General features: G+C 38.8%; 1 protein-coding gene and 1 long non-coding RNA gene across 4 annotated transcripts in view; one reads left to right on the top strand and one right to left on the bottom strand.

Moving 5' to 3' along the window:
* Nucleotides 1–4,764, top strand: part of WDHD1 (WD repeat and HMG-box DNA binding protein 1) — a 67,458-nt gene extending 62,694 nt beyond the window's left edge. For 2 of the 3 annotated variants that reach the window (XM_058740663.1, XM_058740664.1), the window contains 2 exons: nt 1,068–1,206; nt 3,956–4,764. In XM_058740663.1, the coding sequence (XP_058596646.1) occupies nt 1,068–1,206; nt 3,956–4,156 (340 nt within the window). In that variant the 3' untranslated portion in view covers nt 4,157–4,764. Of the gene's footprint in view, nt 1–1,067; nt 1,207–3,955 lie in introns of those variants that run through there. The other variant, XR_009264904.1, reaches the window with a different exon arrangement.
* LOC131518096 (uncharacterized) overlaps nt 1–20,425 on the bottom strand; it is a 61,223-nt gene that overhangs the window by 17,554 nt on the left and 23,244 nt on the right. The window lies entirely within an intron of this gene.

Below are 20,425 nucleotides of genomic sequence, written 5' to 3'. Positions count from 1 at the left end.
TGAGCTGTCAGCACAGAGCCTAACACGGGGCTCAAACCCACGAACCGTGAGATCATGACCTGAGCTGAAGTCAGACACTTAACCAACTGAGCCACCCAGGCGCCCCTAAGTTATCTCACATTTCTGAGCTTTGATTTCTTCCTCTATGGAATAGAGATAGTAATTGCACCTACCCTCATAGCGTTATGATAGATGAAATGAGGTAATACACAAAGTATTTAGAACAATGCCTAGCAGATAGTAAGTGCTCAGTAAATATTAAATGTTTGCATTAAATCTTCACTTGTGACCTAAAGATAATTTGTGTCAAAAGCAAAGTCGAGGGGCATCTGAGTGGCTCAGTCAGTTAGGCATCTGACTTTGGCTCAGGTCATGATCTCATGGTTTGTGAGTCGAGCCCCACATTGGCCTCATGCTGACAGCTCAGAGCCTGGAGCCTGCTTTGGATTTTGTGACTCCCCCACTGTCTGCCCCTCCTCCACTCAGGGTCTGTCTCTGTCTCTCAAAAATAAATAAACCTTAAAAAAAAAAAAGTCAAGTCTAATGAAATTGACAAGTATGCTGTGTGTATGCTTTACATAATAATTACATGAGAAAGGACATACACGCCCAGGTCATCTGTGAGAGCAATGGTGAGGGGATGGGATAGGAGCTTGAGAAAAGTAAAAATTAAAGATAGCTGGTTTGGGAAATGGAGAAAGAACCCACCAAGGATTGGAAGAATTTTACTGGGCCAGAGGGGCTGAGTGAAACTGGAGACCTTGAGCCTGTCAGCATTCCAAAAAGGAGCTGAAAGTACAGAGTTCCTGGTTGCTCCACTTGGAAAATACATATGTGAGTAAACCCTTTGAATTGATCTTACAAGGGGTTTTTCAGTTCATTATTTCCATGGTCTTCAAGCAGTTTTAGGTAATATGTACTATGAATATTAACAAGTGTAATTAATTGTGTCTTTCTTACTATATATAGGTATGCAAAGACTAATGGTTAATTACTAGCCTGAAAAATCGTAAAGCACTTTAAACTGTGCCTTAAGTTTGAAATTTTTTCAATAATTGCTATTTTAGGCCAAAGACTGGGTTCCAGATGTGGCTGGAAGAAAACAGAAGTAATATTTTGTCTGACAATCCTGACTTTTCAGATGAAGCAGACATAATAAAAGAAGGAATGATTCGATTTAGAGTATTGTCACCTGAAGAAAGGAAGGTAAGAATAATTTTGCTGAGATTGAGATCTTAGTAAATTCCTAGGGGTTTTGTTTTTGTTTTTGTTTTTTTCAAATTTATTTATTTTGAGAAAGAGAGAGAGCGAGCGCAAGCAGGGAAGGGGCAGAGAGAGAGAATCCCAAGGAGGCCCAGCACTGTCAGCACAGAGCCTGACGTGGACCTGAACTCATGAACCCATGAGATCATGATCTGAGCCAAAACCGAAAGTTGGCCACTTAACCGACTAAGCCACCCAGGTGCCCCCTAGGTCTTAAAAATTCTTATAGAAAATACCTTTTTCTTTTCTGGAAATTGCATATATTCTGGTAAACTCATGGTGGAAAGGAAATTAAATAACTGAAATGTTAGTTCTGAACATATGGATGTGTAATAGTTATTAGTGCTAATGGTTAAATTTGGGGCATATGTACTGTTTATATCTGTATAAGTTCCTGCATGTTGTAAGTTAGGAGGATACCCCAAGAAAAAGTACATTACTTACAAATCAAAAGCCAATAAAATTAAGAAGTAAAAATGAAATTAAATATACATGTTTGGACTACTACCTTAGGGTACTTAGGATTCTCTCTCTCTGCCCCTTCCCTGCTTGCACTCTCTCTCTTTACCTCTCTCTCAAAATAAATAAATAAACCTAAAAAATTTCTTTAAAAAGCAGAATTTTTTTAAAATGCTATTTACTTCCACATTGAATATAAAATGAGAATACTGGGGTACCTGGTTGGCTCAGTCGATAGAGCATGTGACTCTTAATCTCAGGGTTGTGAGTTCAAGGCCCACACTGAGCATAGAGCTTACTTTAAAAAACAAAAAAACAAAAACAAAGTCAAAGTGAGAGTACTGCTTTTCGGGCAGTGGAAGACCTGGTGTTCTGTTCTAGCCTTTCATGTGGAAATTAGGACAGGTGGCTTGTACCTTATTGCCCCTTGTATAAATTTCTGCCTTATGAGGGAGGGCTAGGAGCAGCTTCCTGTTGCAAAGGGAAGGAATGTGTGTGGTATATCAATTAAATCCTCAGATCTCATTTCCCCAGGGATGCAAGTATTCGGCATGGGCATGCAGTATTCACCTGGTGAAATAGATATTTGCCTTGATAAACTGAATTTTAAGAATAAAGCTATTACAAAATGAGGAAGCTAGAAACTGGTCCAACCACCTCTAGCCTATTTAGAATCTCATTGGCAACTTTGTACTTCTCATTTTTTGTAAGACTTTATAAAAGGATAATTTTAAAGAATTAGATAAATGGTATCTAAATGATCTTATGCAGTAAAAAATGTGATTGTGTTTTTGAATACTTGAAAATGTAATCAGTATTTTTAAGTTAAACAATCCAGTCTGTTAATGTGAGAAATTCTACAGCTCCAAAGGGTCTCTTTTCTATAGTAAATAAATGGAAAGGAAATAAAGTGAAAGAAGGAGGAACTATTACATATTAAAATAGATTTAAGTGACTCAGTCAGTTGAGCGTCCAATATTCATCTTGGCTCAGGTCATGATCCCAGGGTTGTGAGATCGAGCCCTGTATTGGGATTGAGATTCCATGTCTCTCCCTCTGCCCCTCTCCCCACCTCATGCACATGCTCTTGCTCTCTCTCTCTCAAATTAAAAAAAAAAAAAAAAAAAGATTTAGGAGACAGATGGAAATGACTGAACTTTTTAAGGTTCTTGTGCTTATTGAATAAAGCCAGCCCCAAAAGAGTATCTGAAATGTCATTCCTGAAGTGACAGAGTGATAGGGATGAAGAACAGAGAACTAATTACCAGGAGTTGGGGCCTGGGTGAGAAGTGTAGGTTGGAGGAACAACATGAGGGATCCTTGTGGTGATGGTACTGTTTTGTATCTTGAATGTGGAGCCTACATGGGAATTAAATATGCATACACACATACACACAAATGAGTAGAAGTAAAAATGGGAGGATTGTATTGATGTCAGTACCCTGGTTGTGATATATTAGCTTTGGAAGATGCTATGATTGGGGGAAACTGGGAAAAGAGTACACGAGATCCTTCTGTATTATTTCCTACAACTGCATATGAAAAATCTCAAAATAAAAAGTTTCATTTTTAAAACAAGTACCTGCAGTTATATATTTTGCACTTAATATGGTTAAATATAAGCAGAGTTTAGGTTGAAATATTACAGAGGTAGACATAAATTTTTTAACCTGCTCTGCAATTAATAAGACATTTGTTAACAATGAGAATCCTTAATGATTAGCTTAACAATTCAAGTACTAATTATGCTTTTTTTTAATTAAAAAAAATTTTTTTTAATGTTTTTTTTATTTATTTATTTTTTTTTAAATTTTTTTTTTTTTTTTAATTTTTTTCAACGTTTTTTATTTATTTTTGGGACAGAGAAAGACAGAGCATGAACGGGGGAGGGGCAGAGAGAGAGGGAGACACAGAATCGGAAACAGGCTCCAGGCTCCGAGCCATCGGCCCAGAGCCCGACGCGGGGCTCGAACTCACGGACCGCGAGATCGTGACCTGGCTGAAGTCGGACGCTTAACCGACCGCGCCACCCAGGCGCCCCTTAATGTTTATTTTTGAGAGAGAGACAGAGCATGAGGTGGTGGAGACTGAACCACCCAGATGCCCCTGCTTTTTTTTTTTTTTTAATGCTGCTTTTTATATACAGGATTATTACCTAAAAAAGTGAGGAAATAATTTCCTTCCTAGTTCTTTGTTATTGCCTAAAAATCTTTTCTCCCATATTTTTACAAAGGCATGGGCTACCAAGGCCAAAGGAGGTACTACAAGTGATGGAGCTGAAGCAAAGAAGCGAAAACGTGTGATTGATGAAAGTCATGAAACTGAAAACCAGAAAGAAAAAGCAAAGGAGAATCTGAATTTGCCAAAAAAGCAAAAACCTTTAGATCTTTCTACCAATCAGAAACTATCAGCTTTTGCATTTAAGCAGGAATAGACAGAGTTAAGGAAATGACCTTAGGGAAGTAATAGACCTTTTACTCATCATTGATGAATCTGGACTTTAAAAAAATGTTATCTTTAGAAAATTCGTTATATATTTTTAAAAGACTTTAATGACAACTTTTTGTCTTTATTAAGGTAATATAGTAACAGGGAATGTGTAAAAACTTTCATGCCTACAGATTGCTCTGCCCCCAAATAGAAGGCCATTCAGAAGCATTATGATTGTAGGCACTGACTTGAAGCCACTGGCATGTCACAGTGGAAGCCAGTTTGATTTTGTTTCTTACCTTCAAAATCATCAAAGCCAAGGTCTTAAAACCTCTGAACATTGAAGTACCTTCAAGGGGTTTCCTCATTTGGTTTGTGTTGTATACTGGGAAGTACTACAGAAATCCTCTTCCAGGTGTGTTACCATAGACTGTTTCTCCATGTCTATATTGGACTGGGGACCATGTTTTTTAATATGGGCCCTCAACATGTAAATAATTTTGTAGGTGTGATTTTTTTCATTTGTTTGTTTTGGAAATTTCTTCATGTATGGCTTTCAGTTGTCTTTGTATAGCCTGGTTTTTAAAAAAATAAGACTTTCACATTTCCAAATTTAGTTTGCTGTGGTCTTTTTTTTTTTAATGTTTATTATTTTTGAGAGAGAGACAGAGTGTGAGCAAGGGAGGGAGGGCAGGGAGAGACATAGGGAGACACAGAATCTGAAATTGGCTCCTGGCTCTGTGCTGTCAGCGCAGAGCCTGATGCGGGGCTTGAACTCACAAACCATGAGACCATGACCTGAGCCGAAGTCAGAGCCTTAACCTACTGAGCCACCCAGACACCCCATAGTTTGCTGTGGTCTTATCATTTTTCCATGAAATGAAAATGTTTCTAGAAAACATAGTTTACATTTATTACCATAATTTCTACTATCACCCCCATCCTGCTACACATCCTAACACACAGAAGAGAAGATTGAGGACAGTTTTGAAAGTTTCATCCCGGGGCATAATGTGCCCCTGGTAAGATCCTCTGGTTATCAACATCAGCAGTATTTTCCTGAGCAAGTCTTCAAAGCCTTGATATGAGAGTAAAGAGGGAAAGTGTTTAACTCCTTTTATTTTGAACAAATAAGATTTAAATATTTCATACATTTTTTGTTATTCTAGGCAGAGCTTAATGCAAATGCAGCCACTTAATGAGGGCAGAATACAGGGGTGGGCTTGGCGGAGTCTGGGGCGGGTTGTAGTAAAATAAAATCAGGTGGCTCAGGATAAGAATGGTTTTATATGTTGGAAGGAACATAATATGTTGAAAATTGAGATGCGTAGAAGCCAAAGATACTCCTTATCTCACGATGACCAAGGTTAGGAAGGAATACATTTCTGATGTTTTAATTAGTGACTGGTATAGAGAGATGTTATAGCACAGTGGTTAGGAGCACAGATTTCAAAGCCAAACTACTTGGGTCTGAAGACCCACTATGGTATCTACCAGCTGAATGAACCTTGGGTAAATTTCTAGCCTTTGACCACTCATCTGTAAAATGGTTATAATAATTTTACTTCATAGCGTTGTTAATGAGAATTAAATGAGATAAAAGCACTTAGTTCCTGGTACATAATGTTTTCTATAAATGTCAGCTATTTTTTTTTTTTTAATGTTTATTTATTATAGAGAAACATAGAGCAAGAGCATGGGAGGGGCAGAGAGAGGGGGAGACACAGAATCTGAATCAGGCTCCAGGCTCCTGTCAGCACAGAGCCCTACGCGGGGCTCGAACTCACAAATCGCGTGACAAATCGCGAGATCATGACCTGAGCCAAAGTCGGACGCCCAACCGACTGAGCCACCCAGGCGCCCCAAATGTCAGCTATTCTTAATCATGCTATTGACTATTTTCATCTTGCTTTATCTTTGGGTTTCATTGTGAATACTGTATGAATTTTTATTTCAAGATCCTTAAGTAAAAGTTGATTTATAATACTTTGGAAAGGGTGTTAGTAGACATGTATTCTTATTTCCTCAACTTGCTTATTGTACATAGGATATAATCCTTCAGCGTTATATTGTAGATCTATAGGAACCTGATAATACCACGGATTTGCAAAAAGTGTTTTTAGTCCCCTATTTTTATTTGGTTGAAGGAGCATTTTTGTATATGCCATAGCAAGCACAGGAACATTTTTGTATTGACTTGGTTTAACTCGTAAATCAGAACTTTGAAACCAAGACCTTATCCTTATTCCTTTGCTGTATATGATTAAACCCTAAAAAAAATCTGCTTTTCCAGAGAATAAGGGCTTAATGGTGGGAAAGTGGAAACAGAAATAAATGAATATGTTGGCCACCATCATGATGTCAGTAATATTGCCTATTCTGTGCTGTTGAATATTGCCATTTACTTAATTTCATTCTCTAGTAGTAAAGACTTTTCAAAAAGGAGGTAATTTTAATACTTCACAGTCATCAAAAGGGCATCATCTGATTATTCCAGAGAGCAAGTTAGTGAGCACTGAGTTATGCCTGCCAACTCCAGGGGCTGTGGTACTCTACAGCCTCTCCGGTCGGTGCAGCAGCCTGTGGTGAGCCACTGCCATTAACATGGAACAGATCCTGGAGACAAAAGGATGAGATCCATCCATGTAGAAAGTATCTTCATCAGTGACTGGTTGTCTTATGGGCCTTTTTTGTCCTCCAACTGCTTTATTATAGAAGTATATAATTTTCTCCCATTTTTATTTTGGAAAATTTCAAGTAGTATAGTGAACATACATACACCCTTTATCTAGATTGACTTATTGTTGACATTTTGCTATATATGCTTTATAAACAGTTTTTCTCAAGTCATTTGAAATATGCATCATGACATTTTACCCCTCAGTACCTCGACATGTGTCCCCTAAAAAGAGACATACTTCTGCATAACCACAATATCATTATTATGCCACAGAAACTGAAGAGAAGAATATTATTGCCTAACATGCATTTCGTATTAAAATTTCCCCCAAAGTACCATTTAGCCTCCCCCGCCCCAATCTAGGATCAATCAAGAAACCTATATTAAAAAATAAAATAGTCCTGCATCACATTTAATTAGAAATAATAGTTTTTTAGTTGAAGTACAGCTGACACAGTATTATATTAGTTTCAGGTATATAACATAGCAATTATACATATGTACACATTACTATAAAAGTACATATTAAATACAGGAAGAATGAGGAAAAACATCATCCCCAATCCTAATACCCAGAGATAACCCCTTAACATTTTGATATATGTCATTAGGCTTTTTTCTGTGCATGTGCTTTTCTTTCACATAGATCCCAAGAAGTGTTTAAAAAAAAAAAACAAAAAAACTTAAGCCTAAAATTTTAAGTGTGGCCTTTTGCTGGAATGGACTAATGGTTGATACCAATTTCTCCCTTCTCTGGAACTGTATCATAAGAGGCAAAAAGTGATGGAATTGAAAATAAACATAATGGAATCAGCCAAAAGTTGGTTCTTTGAAAGACGTAAGTTAGAAAAATACTTGGCAAGATTAATCATGATGAAAAGCACAGATAAGTGATACTAGGAATGAAGAGGAATTTATTAACTACAGATGGTACAGATTTTTCAGAGGCCTATCACGATCAGTTTTATTTGTCAATTGGCTTAACCACAGTTGCCAGTTATTCAATGAAACACTAACCTATGTTAGTATATTAGTATAACCTATGAGAGTATATTATAGATTATATTAAATTCCATAATATGGTGACTTGAAGTAAGATGATCCAAGATAATATGGGCGGGCTTGATTCAATCATTTGAAAGACTAAAAAGCAGAACTGAGGCTTCCCTGAAGGAGAAGTTATACCTGTAGACAGCAGTTTCGGCTCAAGCCAGATTTCTTGCCTGCCCTTCCTGGAGGTCTACCCTGTGGATCTGGGGTTTCACACTTTGTCTTCCAGCCTCCACAATGTGTGAATGAATTCCTTGCAATAAATCTTTTAATTTCTCCTGCTGCTTCTATTTCTCTGGTTGAACACTGACTAATTCAAGACTATTCTAAATAACTTTATGACAATAAATTGGAAAATTTTGATGAAATGAATACCTACAAAAGCGGAGCTTATTAAAACTGACTCAAGACATCAAAAGTCTAAAATACTTAAGAATAAATTTAACAAATAAGTGCAAAACTTATACTCTAACCTACAAAACATTATTGAAAGACATAAGAGAAGACCTAAATAAATGCAAAGACCTCCTGTGTTTATGGGCCAAAAGATTTAACATTGCATTATTAAAATAGCAATACTCCCAAAATGATCTACAGATTCAATGCTTTCCTTATCAAAATTCCAGCTGGCTTTTTTTTGCAGAAAATGACCAGCTGATCCTAAAATTCATATGGAAATTCAAGGAGCCCAAAATAGCCAAAATAATTTTGGGGAAAAAAAAGAAAAAAGTTAGAGGATTCACACTTCACAATTTCAAAATAATACAAAGCTACAACATTCAAGACAGTGTGGTCCTGGCATAAGAATAGACCTATAGATCAATGCAATGGAATTGAGGGTCTAGAAAATAAACTCTCACATTTATAGTCAATTGATTTTTTACAAGATTGCCAGGACAATTCAATGGGAAAAGGATAGTCTTTTCCATAAATGATGCTAGGACAATTGGATGAAATTGAAAAGAACGAAATTGAACCCCTATTTCACACCATATAAAAAAATTAATTCCAGGGGCACCTGGGTGGCTCAGTCAGTTGAGCATCTAACTTTGGCTCAGGTCATGACCTTGTGGTTTGTGGGTTCAGGCCCTGTGTCAGGCTCTCTGTCAGCTCGAAGCCCACTTCAGATACTCTGTCCCCCTTTCTCTGTCCTCTCTCACTTGCTTTCTCTCTTAAAGATAAATAACCATTAAAAAGAATTAATTCCAGGGCACCTGAGTGGCTCAACTGGTTAAGCATCCACCTCTGGTTTTCAGCCCAGGTCATGATCTCATGGTTGTGAGATCGAGCCCCACGTCAGGCTGAGCATGGAACTTGCTTGGGATTCTCTCTCTCCCCCTCTCTCTGCCCCTCCCTACGTCTCAAAATAAATAAACTTAAAAAAAATTTAATTCCAAATGGATCAAGACCTAAATGTAAGAGCTAAAAATTATAAAATTCTTAGAAGGAAACAAGTGTAAATCTTTGTGACCTTGGATTAAACAATGATTTCTTAGATATAAACCAGGAACACAAGCAACAACAGAAATATGTGGGCGGGGGGGGGGTGAAATGGGTGATGGGGATTAAGCAGTGCACTTGTGATGAGCACTGGATGATGTGTGGAAGTGTTGAATCACTATATTGTACACCTGAAACGAATATAACACTGTATGTTAACTAACTGGAATTTGAATATAAGGAAACAAGCAAACAAAAATAGACGAAGGCAACATCATCAAAATTAAAAACTGCTTCAAAAACACTTATCAAGAACGTGAAAAAAAGCCACAGAACGGGAATTTTTTTTTGCAAATCATATCTGCTAAGGGACTTGCATCTAGAATACATAAACAAGTCTGGGATGTGTCAGTGACTTGGTTAAGCGTCTGACTTCTGCTCAGGTCATGATCTTCCAATTCGTGGGTTCAAGCCCTGCGTCGGCTCTATGCTGACAGCTCAGAGCCTGGAACCTGCTTTAGACTTTGTTTCTCCCTTTCTCTCTGCCCCTCCCCAGTTTATGCGTGCTCTCTCTCTCTCAAATAAACATTTAAAAAAATGAGAATGTGTAAACAACTCTTAAAACTCAATAATTAAAGGACAACCCAATTTAAAAATGGTCAAAGGACTTGAACAGACATTTCTTTAAAGACAGTACACAAATGACCTATAACACATGAAAAGGTGCTCAATGTCTTTTGCCATCAGGAAAATGAAAAAACTACAGAGAGATACCACTTCACCCCCAACTAAGATGGCTATATATAATGAAAAAGATGTACAATAACAAGTGTCGGTGAGGAGGATGTGGGGAAATTGGAACCCTCAGATAGTGGAACATAGGAACATATAATGGTAGTTTGGCAGTTCAGTCAGCTGAGTGTTTGACTCTTGATTTAGGCTCAGGTCATGATCCCAGTGTTGTGGGATCAAGCCCCATGTCAGGCTCTGTGCTGAGCTTGGAGTCTGCTTGGGATTCTCTCTCTGCCCCACTCCTGCTCGCTCACTCTCTCTCAAATTACATTTAAAAAAATTTTTTTAATGTTTATTTATTTTTGAGACACCAAGTGCAAGCAGGGGAGGGGCAGAGAGAGGGAGACAGAGAATCCAAAGTAGGTTCCAGGCTCTGAGTTGTCAGCACAGAGCACAACACAGGGCTTGAACCCACAAACCGTGAGATCATGACCTGAGCCAAAGCCGGACACTTAACAGACTGAGCCACCCACGTGCCCCTCTCTCTCTAAAATTATAAACAAACAAACATAGAGTTATGACCCAGCATTTCCACAACTAGGTATAAGTCCCAAGAGTAATGAAAACATATGTCCACACAAAAACTTGTACATAAATGCTCAGAGCACTATTACTTACAACAGCCAAAAAGTAAAAACATCTCAAATGTCCATCAAGTGATGCATGGACAAACCAAAGGTGGTATATCCATACAATGAAAATTTTGGCAATAAAAAAAATGGAGTACTGCTACATGTTGCAACATGGATGAAACATGAAAATATTATAAGAAGCCAGTCACAAAAGACCATATACTATATGATTCCATTTATATGAAATGTGCAGAATAGGCACTTTCTCTCTATGGAGAGAAAGTGTTTGGGTGGTTGCCTCGGGTTGGGGACTAAGAGGAAAGGGTAAGTGGCTGCTAATGGTTGCAGGGTTTCTTTTTGGAGTGATGAAAATGTTCTGGAATTGGATAGTGGCAGTGTTTGTAAAACTCTGATTTACTAGAAACCACTGAATTGTATGGCATGTCTCTATGAAGTTGTTATTTTAAAAAAACTGATTTGAAGAAAAGAATATCTGAATAGTCTGTAACCAATTTTAGAAATTTAGGCTATATTTGGGGCGCCTGGGTGGCTCAGTTGGTTTAGCATCCAAGTCTTGATTTCGGCTTAGGTCACGATCTCACCATTTGTGGGTTCAAGACCCATATCAGGCTCTGTGCTGACAGTGTGGAACCTGCTTGGGATTCTCTCTCTCTCTCTCTCTCTCTCTCTCTCTCTCTCTGCCCTTCCCCTGCTTGCACATGCTTTCTCTCTCTCAAAATATTTAAAAATTCTTCTTATAAAGAAACTACCAGGCTAGATGAATTTAGAAACAAGTTCTATTAACAGTCAAGCAAAAATTCCAATCTTATAGAAATTATTGAATATAGCAGCTGTCATAATCTTAATATCAAAATCTGACAAAGTTAGTTCTAGAAGGCAAATCATAAACCAAATCTCACTGATGAACATGGATGAAAACTCCTAAAAATTTTAGTAGGCCAGATCCCATAGTGTATAAAAAAAAGATACAATTTAGTTATCCTATTGACTTAATCCTAAGAATATAGCATTGATTTAACATTAGAAAGTTAGTTAAAGCTGATTAAAGGGCAAAAATTGCATAAAAGCATGTATCTTATTTACAGGGATTTGTGCCATTCTGGTTTTTTCTGTCACTTTATGGAATTAACTCTGTATGTCAGTGAACCACGTTACCCAAGGGCTCATAAACACAGTAAAGTATTTTGATGAGGAGGATAATAAAATAAGTATAGCGTTAAACTACTAGAAAACTCATTAAGAAAGGAATAATGCTATTGTTCTTTTAATTATAAATTGTATTTCATTTAACAGATCTCTGTTTTCTGTTTTCTCCTGGTATATTTCTGTGTTGGAATTCATGTGTTTCTACTGTAACTGCATATTTGTTAATCTCACTAAGAGACCCAGGTTTTCGAGGGCAGGAACCATGTTGGTAGATGGTTAGCATAGTCGACACAGTGCAAGCATTGGAGCCTGATAGGTTTAGGGTTTCTGTCCTGCCTCTACTTCCTCTACTGGAGCTACATGGCTCTGGGAACCACTTAACCTCTCTGACTTTCTTTTCCCTCTGGTCCTTGTAATAAAAATGACAGTAATTTTCTACTCAGACCTCCTTAGTTTCAGAAAACCTGCACAGGCCAGATCCCCAGAACAGACACCTACCCCATACCACTTGCCTGCACTTCCCCAGGCCACAGCTGCACTGGAGATGCACAACTGCCCCAATATTCAGGGACCCAATCTCTCTCCCAGAAACATGGAATTTGGACACAGAAGCAGAACCAGTTAACCCGAGGAAGTGAGCTTCATAGGCACGTAGAAGTGAGTGCCATAACCACAGCAGAGGGAAACTAAGGTTGTGGGGAAGCAGAGAAATGAGTGGGCAGAAGACGCCCATCTAGTGAAAGTGGAAAAGTTGGGGGAAGATGTTAAAACAAACAGAAAAATTGCCATGTCCACATTATCTCAGCTGCTTTTGTGGCTCTGATAACAAAAACCCTAGAGAAAGAAGGATGAAGAGCTGGCACTTTAATTTTTAAAGAAGAGTGTGAAGCAGATTAATGGCAAATAAAAAGTTTTGTCTAGGGTTGGAACCTGCCCCCACCCCCACCCCCAAGAGTGTTCCTTGAAGACAGCTGGATTGGAATTGATATAGATGGTTTTTCTAAAGAGGGAGGAGTATCAGTGTGGTTCAATGAGATAGAGACTCTTCATGACATCATTTCTCCCTCAAATTAAACACTATATCAGCTGATTAAAAATAGTTACTGGGTGTATCTAGAATATATATGTAAAGAACTCTTAAAACTCAGCATTAAAAATAAAACATACAGTCCAACCAGAAAATGAGCAAAAGACATAAATGCACTTCACTAAGAGGATATACAGATGGCAAATAAACACATAAAAAGATGTGCAATATCATTAGCCATTAGAGAAATTCAAATTAAGACTACAACGAGATACACTACGTATCAGAGCAGCTAAAATGCACAATAGTGACAATACCAAACGTAGGTGAGGATGCAGAGAAACGGGCTCACTCATATTGCTGTGGGAATGTAAAATGGTACCACCACTCTAGAAAATAATTTGGCAATTTCTTTCAAAACTAAAATGAACTTACTATATGACCAGCAATTGCCCTCTTAGGCACTTTACCCAGAGAAATGAAAATTTACTTCACACGGGAACTTGTACATCTCTGTTCATAGCAGCTTTATTCTTAATAGCCTCACACTAGAAACTACCCAAATGTCCCTGAATAGCTAACTGGTAAAAACAAACTATGGTACGTTCATCCCATGGTACACAATTCAGCAACAAAAAGGAATAAAATATTGATACATACAACAGTTTGTATTAATCTCAAGGAAATCATGCTAAGAAAAGCCAGCCTGAAAGGATATTTTGTTTCCATTGCACTATATGATTGTGGTTATATAATATTCATAAAATAATATACAGTTGGAGAACAGATGAGCGGTTGCTAGAGTTAAAGATGGGGAGGAGAGGGATATGGCTATACAGGAGTGACAAGAGCAAGTCCTGTGGTGATGGTACAGTTGAATATCTTGATCATGGGGGTGGTTTCACAAGGCTTTACATGTGTTAAAGTTGCACTGAGTTATACACACACACACATACACAAATAAATCTGTACTGGTAAAATCTGAATAAATTGTATGAATTGTTCCAATGTCAACTTCTTGGTTTTGATACTCTACTATAGTTGTTTAAGGAGTTAACATTGGAGGAAGCTGGGGGAAAATAGCTGAGGATGTCCTACGATTGACAATGACATTTGTAGCTAATGGGAAAAAATTTATATTCCTGACTCCCAATAGGGTTGTACGCCCTTCAAAACCAGACCTGTTCTGTGTATCTTCAGAGCCTGGCACAGTGCCTCTCCTAAACAGTATGTTTTCCTCATTGACACTGATAAAGGATTCTGAGCCCACAACTGGGTAATCTGAGTAATCTTTGTCAATATACCAAGAACAATATTTATTACCATTTTATTTTTATTTATTTTTTTAATGTTTATTTTTGAGAGAGAGAAAGAGAGAGAGAGAGACAGAGCGTGAGTGTTGGAAGGGCAGAGAGAGAGGGAGACAGAATCCAAAGCAGACTCCAGGCTCCAGGCTGTCAGCACAGAGCCCAACGTGGGGCTCGAACCCATAAACCACAAGATCATGACCTGAGCCGAAGCCAGACACTCAACCGGCTGAGCCACCCAGGTGCCCCATTATCATTTTAAAGTCATTTTATGATTAATTTGTAGAAATATACAGGGATAGTAAGAAAAAAAAACTTTATTAGAAAAGTTAACAAGAATTTATACATAACAGGGGCACCTGGGTGGCTCAGTCAGTTTAAGCTTCCTACTCCAGCTCAGGTCATGATCTCGCAGTTCTTGGGTTCAGTCCTGCATTGGGCTCTGTGCTGACAGCTCAGAGCCTGGAGTCTGCCTCAGATTCTATGACTCCCTCTCTCTCTCTGCTTCTCCACTCACACTCTGTCTCTGCTGTCAAAAAATAAGTGAACGTTAAAAAAAATTTTTTTTAATTAAAAAGAAAAAGAATTTATACACAACAAACCACTCAAATAAATACTGGTGTACAAACAATAAGAGAGATATAAAGAATACTATCATACATCCTTTTAGCAAAACGAGATAGTCTAGGTTCTTGTCACAAAATATTGTATAATAATAACATGCTTCTTGTCGAATGAATGATTAACTGGATGAAAATAGCATATTTCCTTCTCTGTCCTTAGAAATATATAGGTCATTTATTGATTTTTGAGTTTGAGAAAATTCATCTGAAACATCATCATCTGAAAACTCATCTGAGATTTCATTTATATGATCAATTCCACCATCATTACAGTCTAGAGTGCTGCTATCTGTGTCTTTGCATTTATCTTCTGATTCATCTAATAATTTTGAAACATTTCCCCTTGTCAATTCCTTTTCCTTTGCTACTATGGATGGAAAATGAAAAATTCTGAAATCTCAACTTGTTCTCTGAAATGTTAAAGCAAACTATAAAATGGTTCCTCCAGTCTTCTTTTATTCCTTCTTGAAAACTGATCCAATACTTTGGGCAATGCAGTAAGAAAACCAAAGGATAGGGGCGCCTGGGTGGCGCAGTCGGTTAAGCGTCCGACTTCAGCCAGGTCACGATCTCGCGGTCCGTGAGTTCGAGCCCTGCGTCAGGCTCTGGGCTGATGGCTCGGAGCCTGGAGCCTGTTTCCGATTCTGTGTCTCCCTCTCTCTCTGCCCCTCCCCCGTTCATGCTCTGTCTCTCTCTGTCCCAAAAATAAATAAAAAAAAAAAAAAAAAAAAAAAACGTTGAGAAAACCAAAGGATAGGGGCACCTGGGTGGCTCAGTGGCTTAGTTGTCCAACACATGATCTTGGCTCAGGTCACGATCTCACAGTTTGTGAGATCAAGCCCTCAGACGGGCTCTGTACTGACAGCGCATGTTTGGGATTCTGTCTGTCTCTCTCTCTCTGCTCCTCCCCCATTCGTGGCGCACGCACACACATTCTCTCACTCAAATAAATAAACATTAAAAAAAAAAAAAGAAAACTGAAGGATAACATTACAATGGCATCAGCCTTTTAGGTGAATCTATCATTTTTCCATTTTCTTAAAATTTAATTGCTTTTTAAAATATAGTGAGGGGGCGCCTGGGTGGCTCAGTGGGTTAAGTGTCCAATTCTTGATTCAGCTCAGGTCGTGATCTCACGGTTCGTGGGTTCGAGCCCTGCATCTGGCTCTGTGCTGGCAGTGCAGAGCCTGCTTGGGATTCTCTGTCTTCCTCTCTCTCTGCCCCTCTCCTGCTCATGAATGGGCTCTCTCTCTCTCTGTCAAAATAAATAAACTTCTAAAAAAATACAGCTAAGAAAAATTGAAGAGTATGAGAAAAGAATTTCCTAAATGATGAAATGGCAAAACATAAAGAAAAATCAGATCAATAAGATCCCCTAATGTAACTTAAATTTACAAAAGTGTCAGTGAACCCATATGGTAATCACCAAAACAGAATGAGTTTTATTCTGTTTCTTTTTAAATTAAATTTCTCTTTGTTCTTTGGAAGACCCCTAAGAAAGAATTAAAGTCATGGAATATTACTTCTTACAAATAGAACTGCATTAAAAAGAAAATAAAAATTAATACAAGGTCCAACTGAGCCTGATGGCATCCCACAGGTTAATGATGAATTGTCGCTAATGTGTTTGGGATAGCAGAGACAGACACTGTTGATTGCCCACCTAACAGTCATCCCCCGCTTTTTACTTAGCTTAATGGAACCCTCATTTTGTTTTGTAATGGCAACAGGGTAACTGACACAAGCCATTCTTCTTTACTGGTCATTGGGTAGTTGGTCTGAGGGTGTTCTGGCCGATGAAATAAGAAGAAATCTGAGGTGGGGGAGAGGGGCGTGTACCTAGAAAGCTTTCCTTGCTGACAAAGAACAAGTCCTCCCTTTTCCTGCTGTGTTTGAACACATTAATGTTTGGAGCTACAGCGGCCATCTGAATCAGGGTGGAGACACTAACAACATGCTAAGAATGACTAAGGAGAAAGTTGGGAAGAGCCTGAGTCATTGATGACATAGTGAGTCCCTGAGCCATGCCTACCATGCCATCTCCAGACTTGTGGTTAAGTGAAACAATAAGTGTCTGCACTGTGTAAGCCCGTGGTTCTCAACCTTGGCTGTTCATGAGACTCACCCTCAATGCCTAGGTCACATCCCAGACCAATGAGATCAGACCTTGCCTGGTGGAAGCCAGGTTTCCCAGGTAATTCCAATGTGCAGCCAATTTTGAAAGACACTACTTCAAGCTACTTTAGTAGGGTATTCAGTTTCTGGCAGGAAAAAAAAAAATCTACGTGGTACAGTTTCTGATTGAAAACATCTATTTTCAGCCAGATAAAACTCAGATCCCCAAAATGGTGAAAAGATCAGAACCAGTTTGTTTTCTCATCAGCTTTGGTTCATCCATCTGTGAAACATTCATAACATTGCAGTTAATTTCCACAAATACTTGGATGACGGGCTGGGACAAATGTACAGTCGCAGTAGTGACGCTAAAAATAAAAATACACCCAGAACAACAAAGAAACATGGTTTTGCATGTCTCTGCTAAGCTGTTCCATTCCCTTTGTTTTTATTGTAATTTCTGGCAGAATGGTGGCCACCAGTCTTACAGGCAGCAGAGTCTCTCAGTTTTCCAGGTGTAAAGTAATCAACCAGAGGGCATCAGGAGACTCCTGCGTGAGAAATTGTTCCACTAAGATCATAAACATCTGTCATCCCCTCTCACATCTGTGCTCTCGTTGAGAGGATGGCTGAAAACCACAAGCAAGCAAACAAAACAAAAACAGCACATGGCAAAATTTTCTATTACTCTAGCGTTTTAAGACCTATGTCTGAAGGCTGTCAAAATGCTGAATTACCAACCACACAACTTTTTTCCTTTGTCTCTAGAGATCCTATGAAATATGGAAAAGAAATGAAAATAAAAAGCAAATAAATTGGGGCGCCTGGGCGGCTCAGTCGGTTAAGCATCCAACTTTGGCTCAGGTCATGAATTTTACAGTTCCTGAGTTCGAGCCCTGCGTCAGGCTTTGTGCTGACAGCTTGGAGCCTGGATCCGGCTTCAGATTCTGTGTCTCCCTTGCTCTCTGCCCCTCCCCCACTCTCTCTCTGTCTCTCAAAAATAAATAAACATTAAAACATTTTTTTAAAACAGTAAATAAATCGACAAAATCAATGGGTGCCTGGATGGCTCAGTTGGTTTAAGTATATGACTCGATTTTGGCTTGGGTCATGATCTCACAGTTCGTGAGTTTGAGGCCCAAGTCTGGCTCTGCCCTAACAGTGCAGAGCCTGCTTGAGATTCTCTCGTACTCTCTCTCTCAAAATAAATAATAAACTTAAAAAGAATCAATGATGAAGTGAAAAGGGTGGGGAACATCCATGCATAATTGAATATATTTAGGAAGACAGAAAACGGGGGGATGCCCAATGAATCAGCAAGTGCAAGAAACTATAGTCTAGACCCGTTCTTTTCTCAATCTGCCTAGGAGTCACTAAGAGATCTTGTTAAACTGCAGGTGACAAAGTTCCGCATCTCTAACAAGCTCCCAGGTGATGTCACTGAGACTGTTCTGGTTCGTGGACCACATGTTGAGGGAGGGAGAATACATAAGGAGAACGCATAAGGAGAACAGAATACTGTTCAGGAGAGGGACAGCCTGCCCCATGGAACCTGAGAGAGGCAGGAATGAGACGTGGGGCTGGAGCCAAGGAGATTAAGTGCAAGTCTGTATTTCAAGGGTTGAACACCCATTACCACGGGGATCAGACGAGTAAAGGAAATAAATGGAAGAAAGCTGGGCTGCTGCACATTACTGCAGAATCAGAGTCCAGTTACCCAATCTGGTAATTTTTCAATAGAAGAGAGAAATCTAGAGTTTATGTGAATTCTACTGAATTTGTTTCATTCTTGGCAACCAATTGAAAGGAAAGGCTGCTCTAAAGAAAGTAAGCAAATTTTTATGGAGAACCAGAGCCAGCACATTCTGGCATTTAGGGGGTTCCTGCGTGCTCACAAGCCTGAGAAAGGAGGAGTAAGCCAAAGAGACAAAATCAGATGCCCAGACAATGACTGACCTGGTAGTAGTGAGAAGTTGGAAAAACATGAAGATTCGATTAAGGGATTTAGTGGAGGTGAAAGGTTAGAATCCCTATCTCAGTTTGACATGGAGAATATTCTCCACTAAGTGACAGGTGGTCATGAGCCCGGCCCTGTGGAAAAGAACTCCCAACATGCTACTTGATCTGCAGTGACTCATGTTTACATCATCATGGAAATGTAAATTCTTATTAGTTTTCCATCTTGTAAGATGAACTTAGACAAATTATGGACATTTGAGTGGTGGTTTTAAAACAGGATGACAATGTTATAAATTGACAATGTAAAAAAAGGGGGCAGCCTTTAGATGAAGGGATGAGGGTAAGGAATTAGAATATTAATATCCTTTACCTACAAAGTGGCAGACCAGTTGTCTTTCTATGGTGGCTGGAACACAAGTGGAGACTTAGCATGTTTGTTGAGGATACAGAGTTGACCAGCAGAAAAACAAGAATAGTTATATCTCTATGGGAGAGAGGGAGTAAATGGGCTAAATTGTTTTTCATGGTAGGAAGTTAAAACAAAATGTCTTGAGTTGATCAGTAAGAAATAGCAGTAGAAGTGTATTATTTAGAGATGTGTAGGTTTCAGGAGAACCCAAGGCAAAAGGGATTGGTTAAAATATTGCCTCTAAGGAGCAGAGCTGAGGGTAGAACTATAGCTTTGCATGGGGCGCCTGGGTAACTCAGTTGGTTGAGCATCTGACTCTTGGTTTTGGCTCAGGTCATGATCTCATGGTTTGTGGGTTCAAGCCCCATGCTGACAGAGCCTGCTTGGGATTCTCTCTCTCTCCCTCTCTGTCCATCCCTCCCCCACTCACTCTGTCTCTGTCTCTGTCTCTCTCAAAAAAAAAATAAACTTAAAAAAATAAAAAATAAAAAAAAAGACCTATGGCTTTCCATTATAAAGTCATCTTTTCTATTTAATTTTTTGGCCATATGTGTTCATCGCTTTGACAAACCATAAATGCGTGTGTCTGTGTCTGTGTATACATATGTATACATATAAAAGCATATGCTGAGGTATAAATTATAGGAAACAAGTACTAGTTCACATGAAGGAAATGATTATAAATAAAATACATTGAGAGGCACTTGGCTGGCTCAGTCTAGAGCATGTGACTCTTGATCTCCAGGTCATGAGTTTGTGACCCACATTGAGCAGAAAGCTTGCTTAAAAAAAAAAAAAGAGAAAGAAAATACATTGAGCTCAGTTTTCAGTGACTTGAAACAGTGAGAGAGATATGATGAAGCAAGCATGATAAATGTTAACATTTAGGGATCTCAGGGGGCCTGGTTGACTTCAGTCAGTTAAACCTCCCAACTCTTGATTTCGGCTCAGGTCATAATCTCACGGTTCATGGGTTTGAGCCCCACGTTGGGCTCCAGACTGACAGCCTGCTTGGGATTCTTTCTCCCTCCCTTTCTGCCCCTACCCTGCTCGCACGCATGTCCTCTCTCTCTCAAAATAAATAAATAAACTTAAAAATGTTTTTTAGAGATTTCATAGAAGGGTTTATGGG

The sequence above is a fragment of the Neofelis nebulosa genome, chromosome 7, assembly GCF_028018385.1.
Source record: "Neofelis nebulosa isolate mNeoNeb1 chromosome 7, mNeoNeb1.pri, whole genome shotgun sequence".
Classification (NCBI taxonomy): Eukaryota; Metazoa; Chordata; class Mammalia; order Carnivora; family Felidae; genus Neofelis; species Neofelis nebulosa.
The sequence above is the reverse complement of the archived record's forward strand: the minus strand, read 5'-3'. Positions and strand labels throughout refer to the sequence as shown.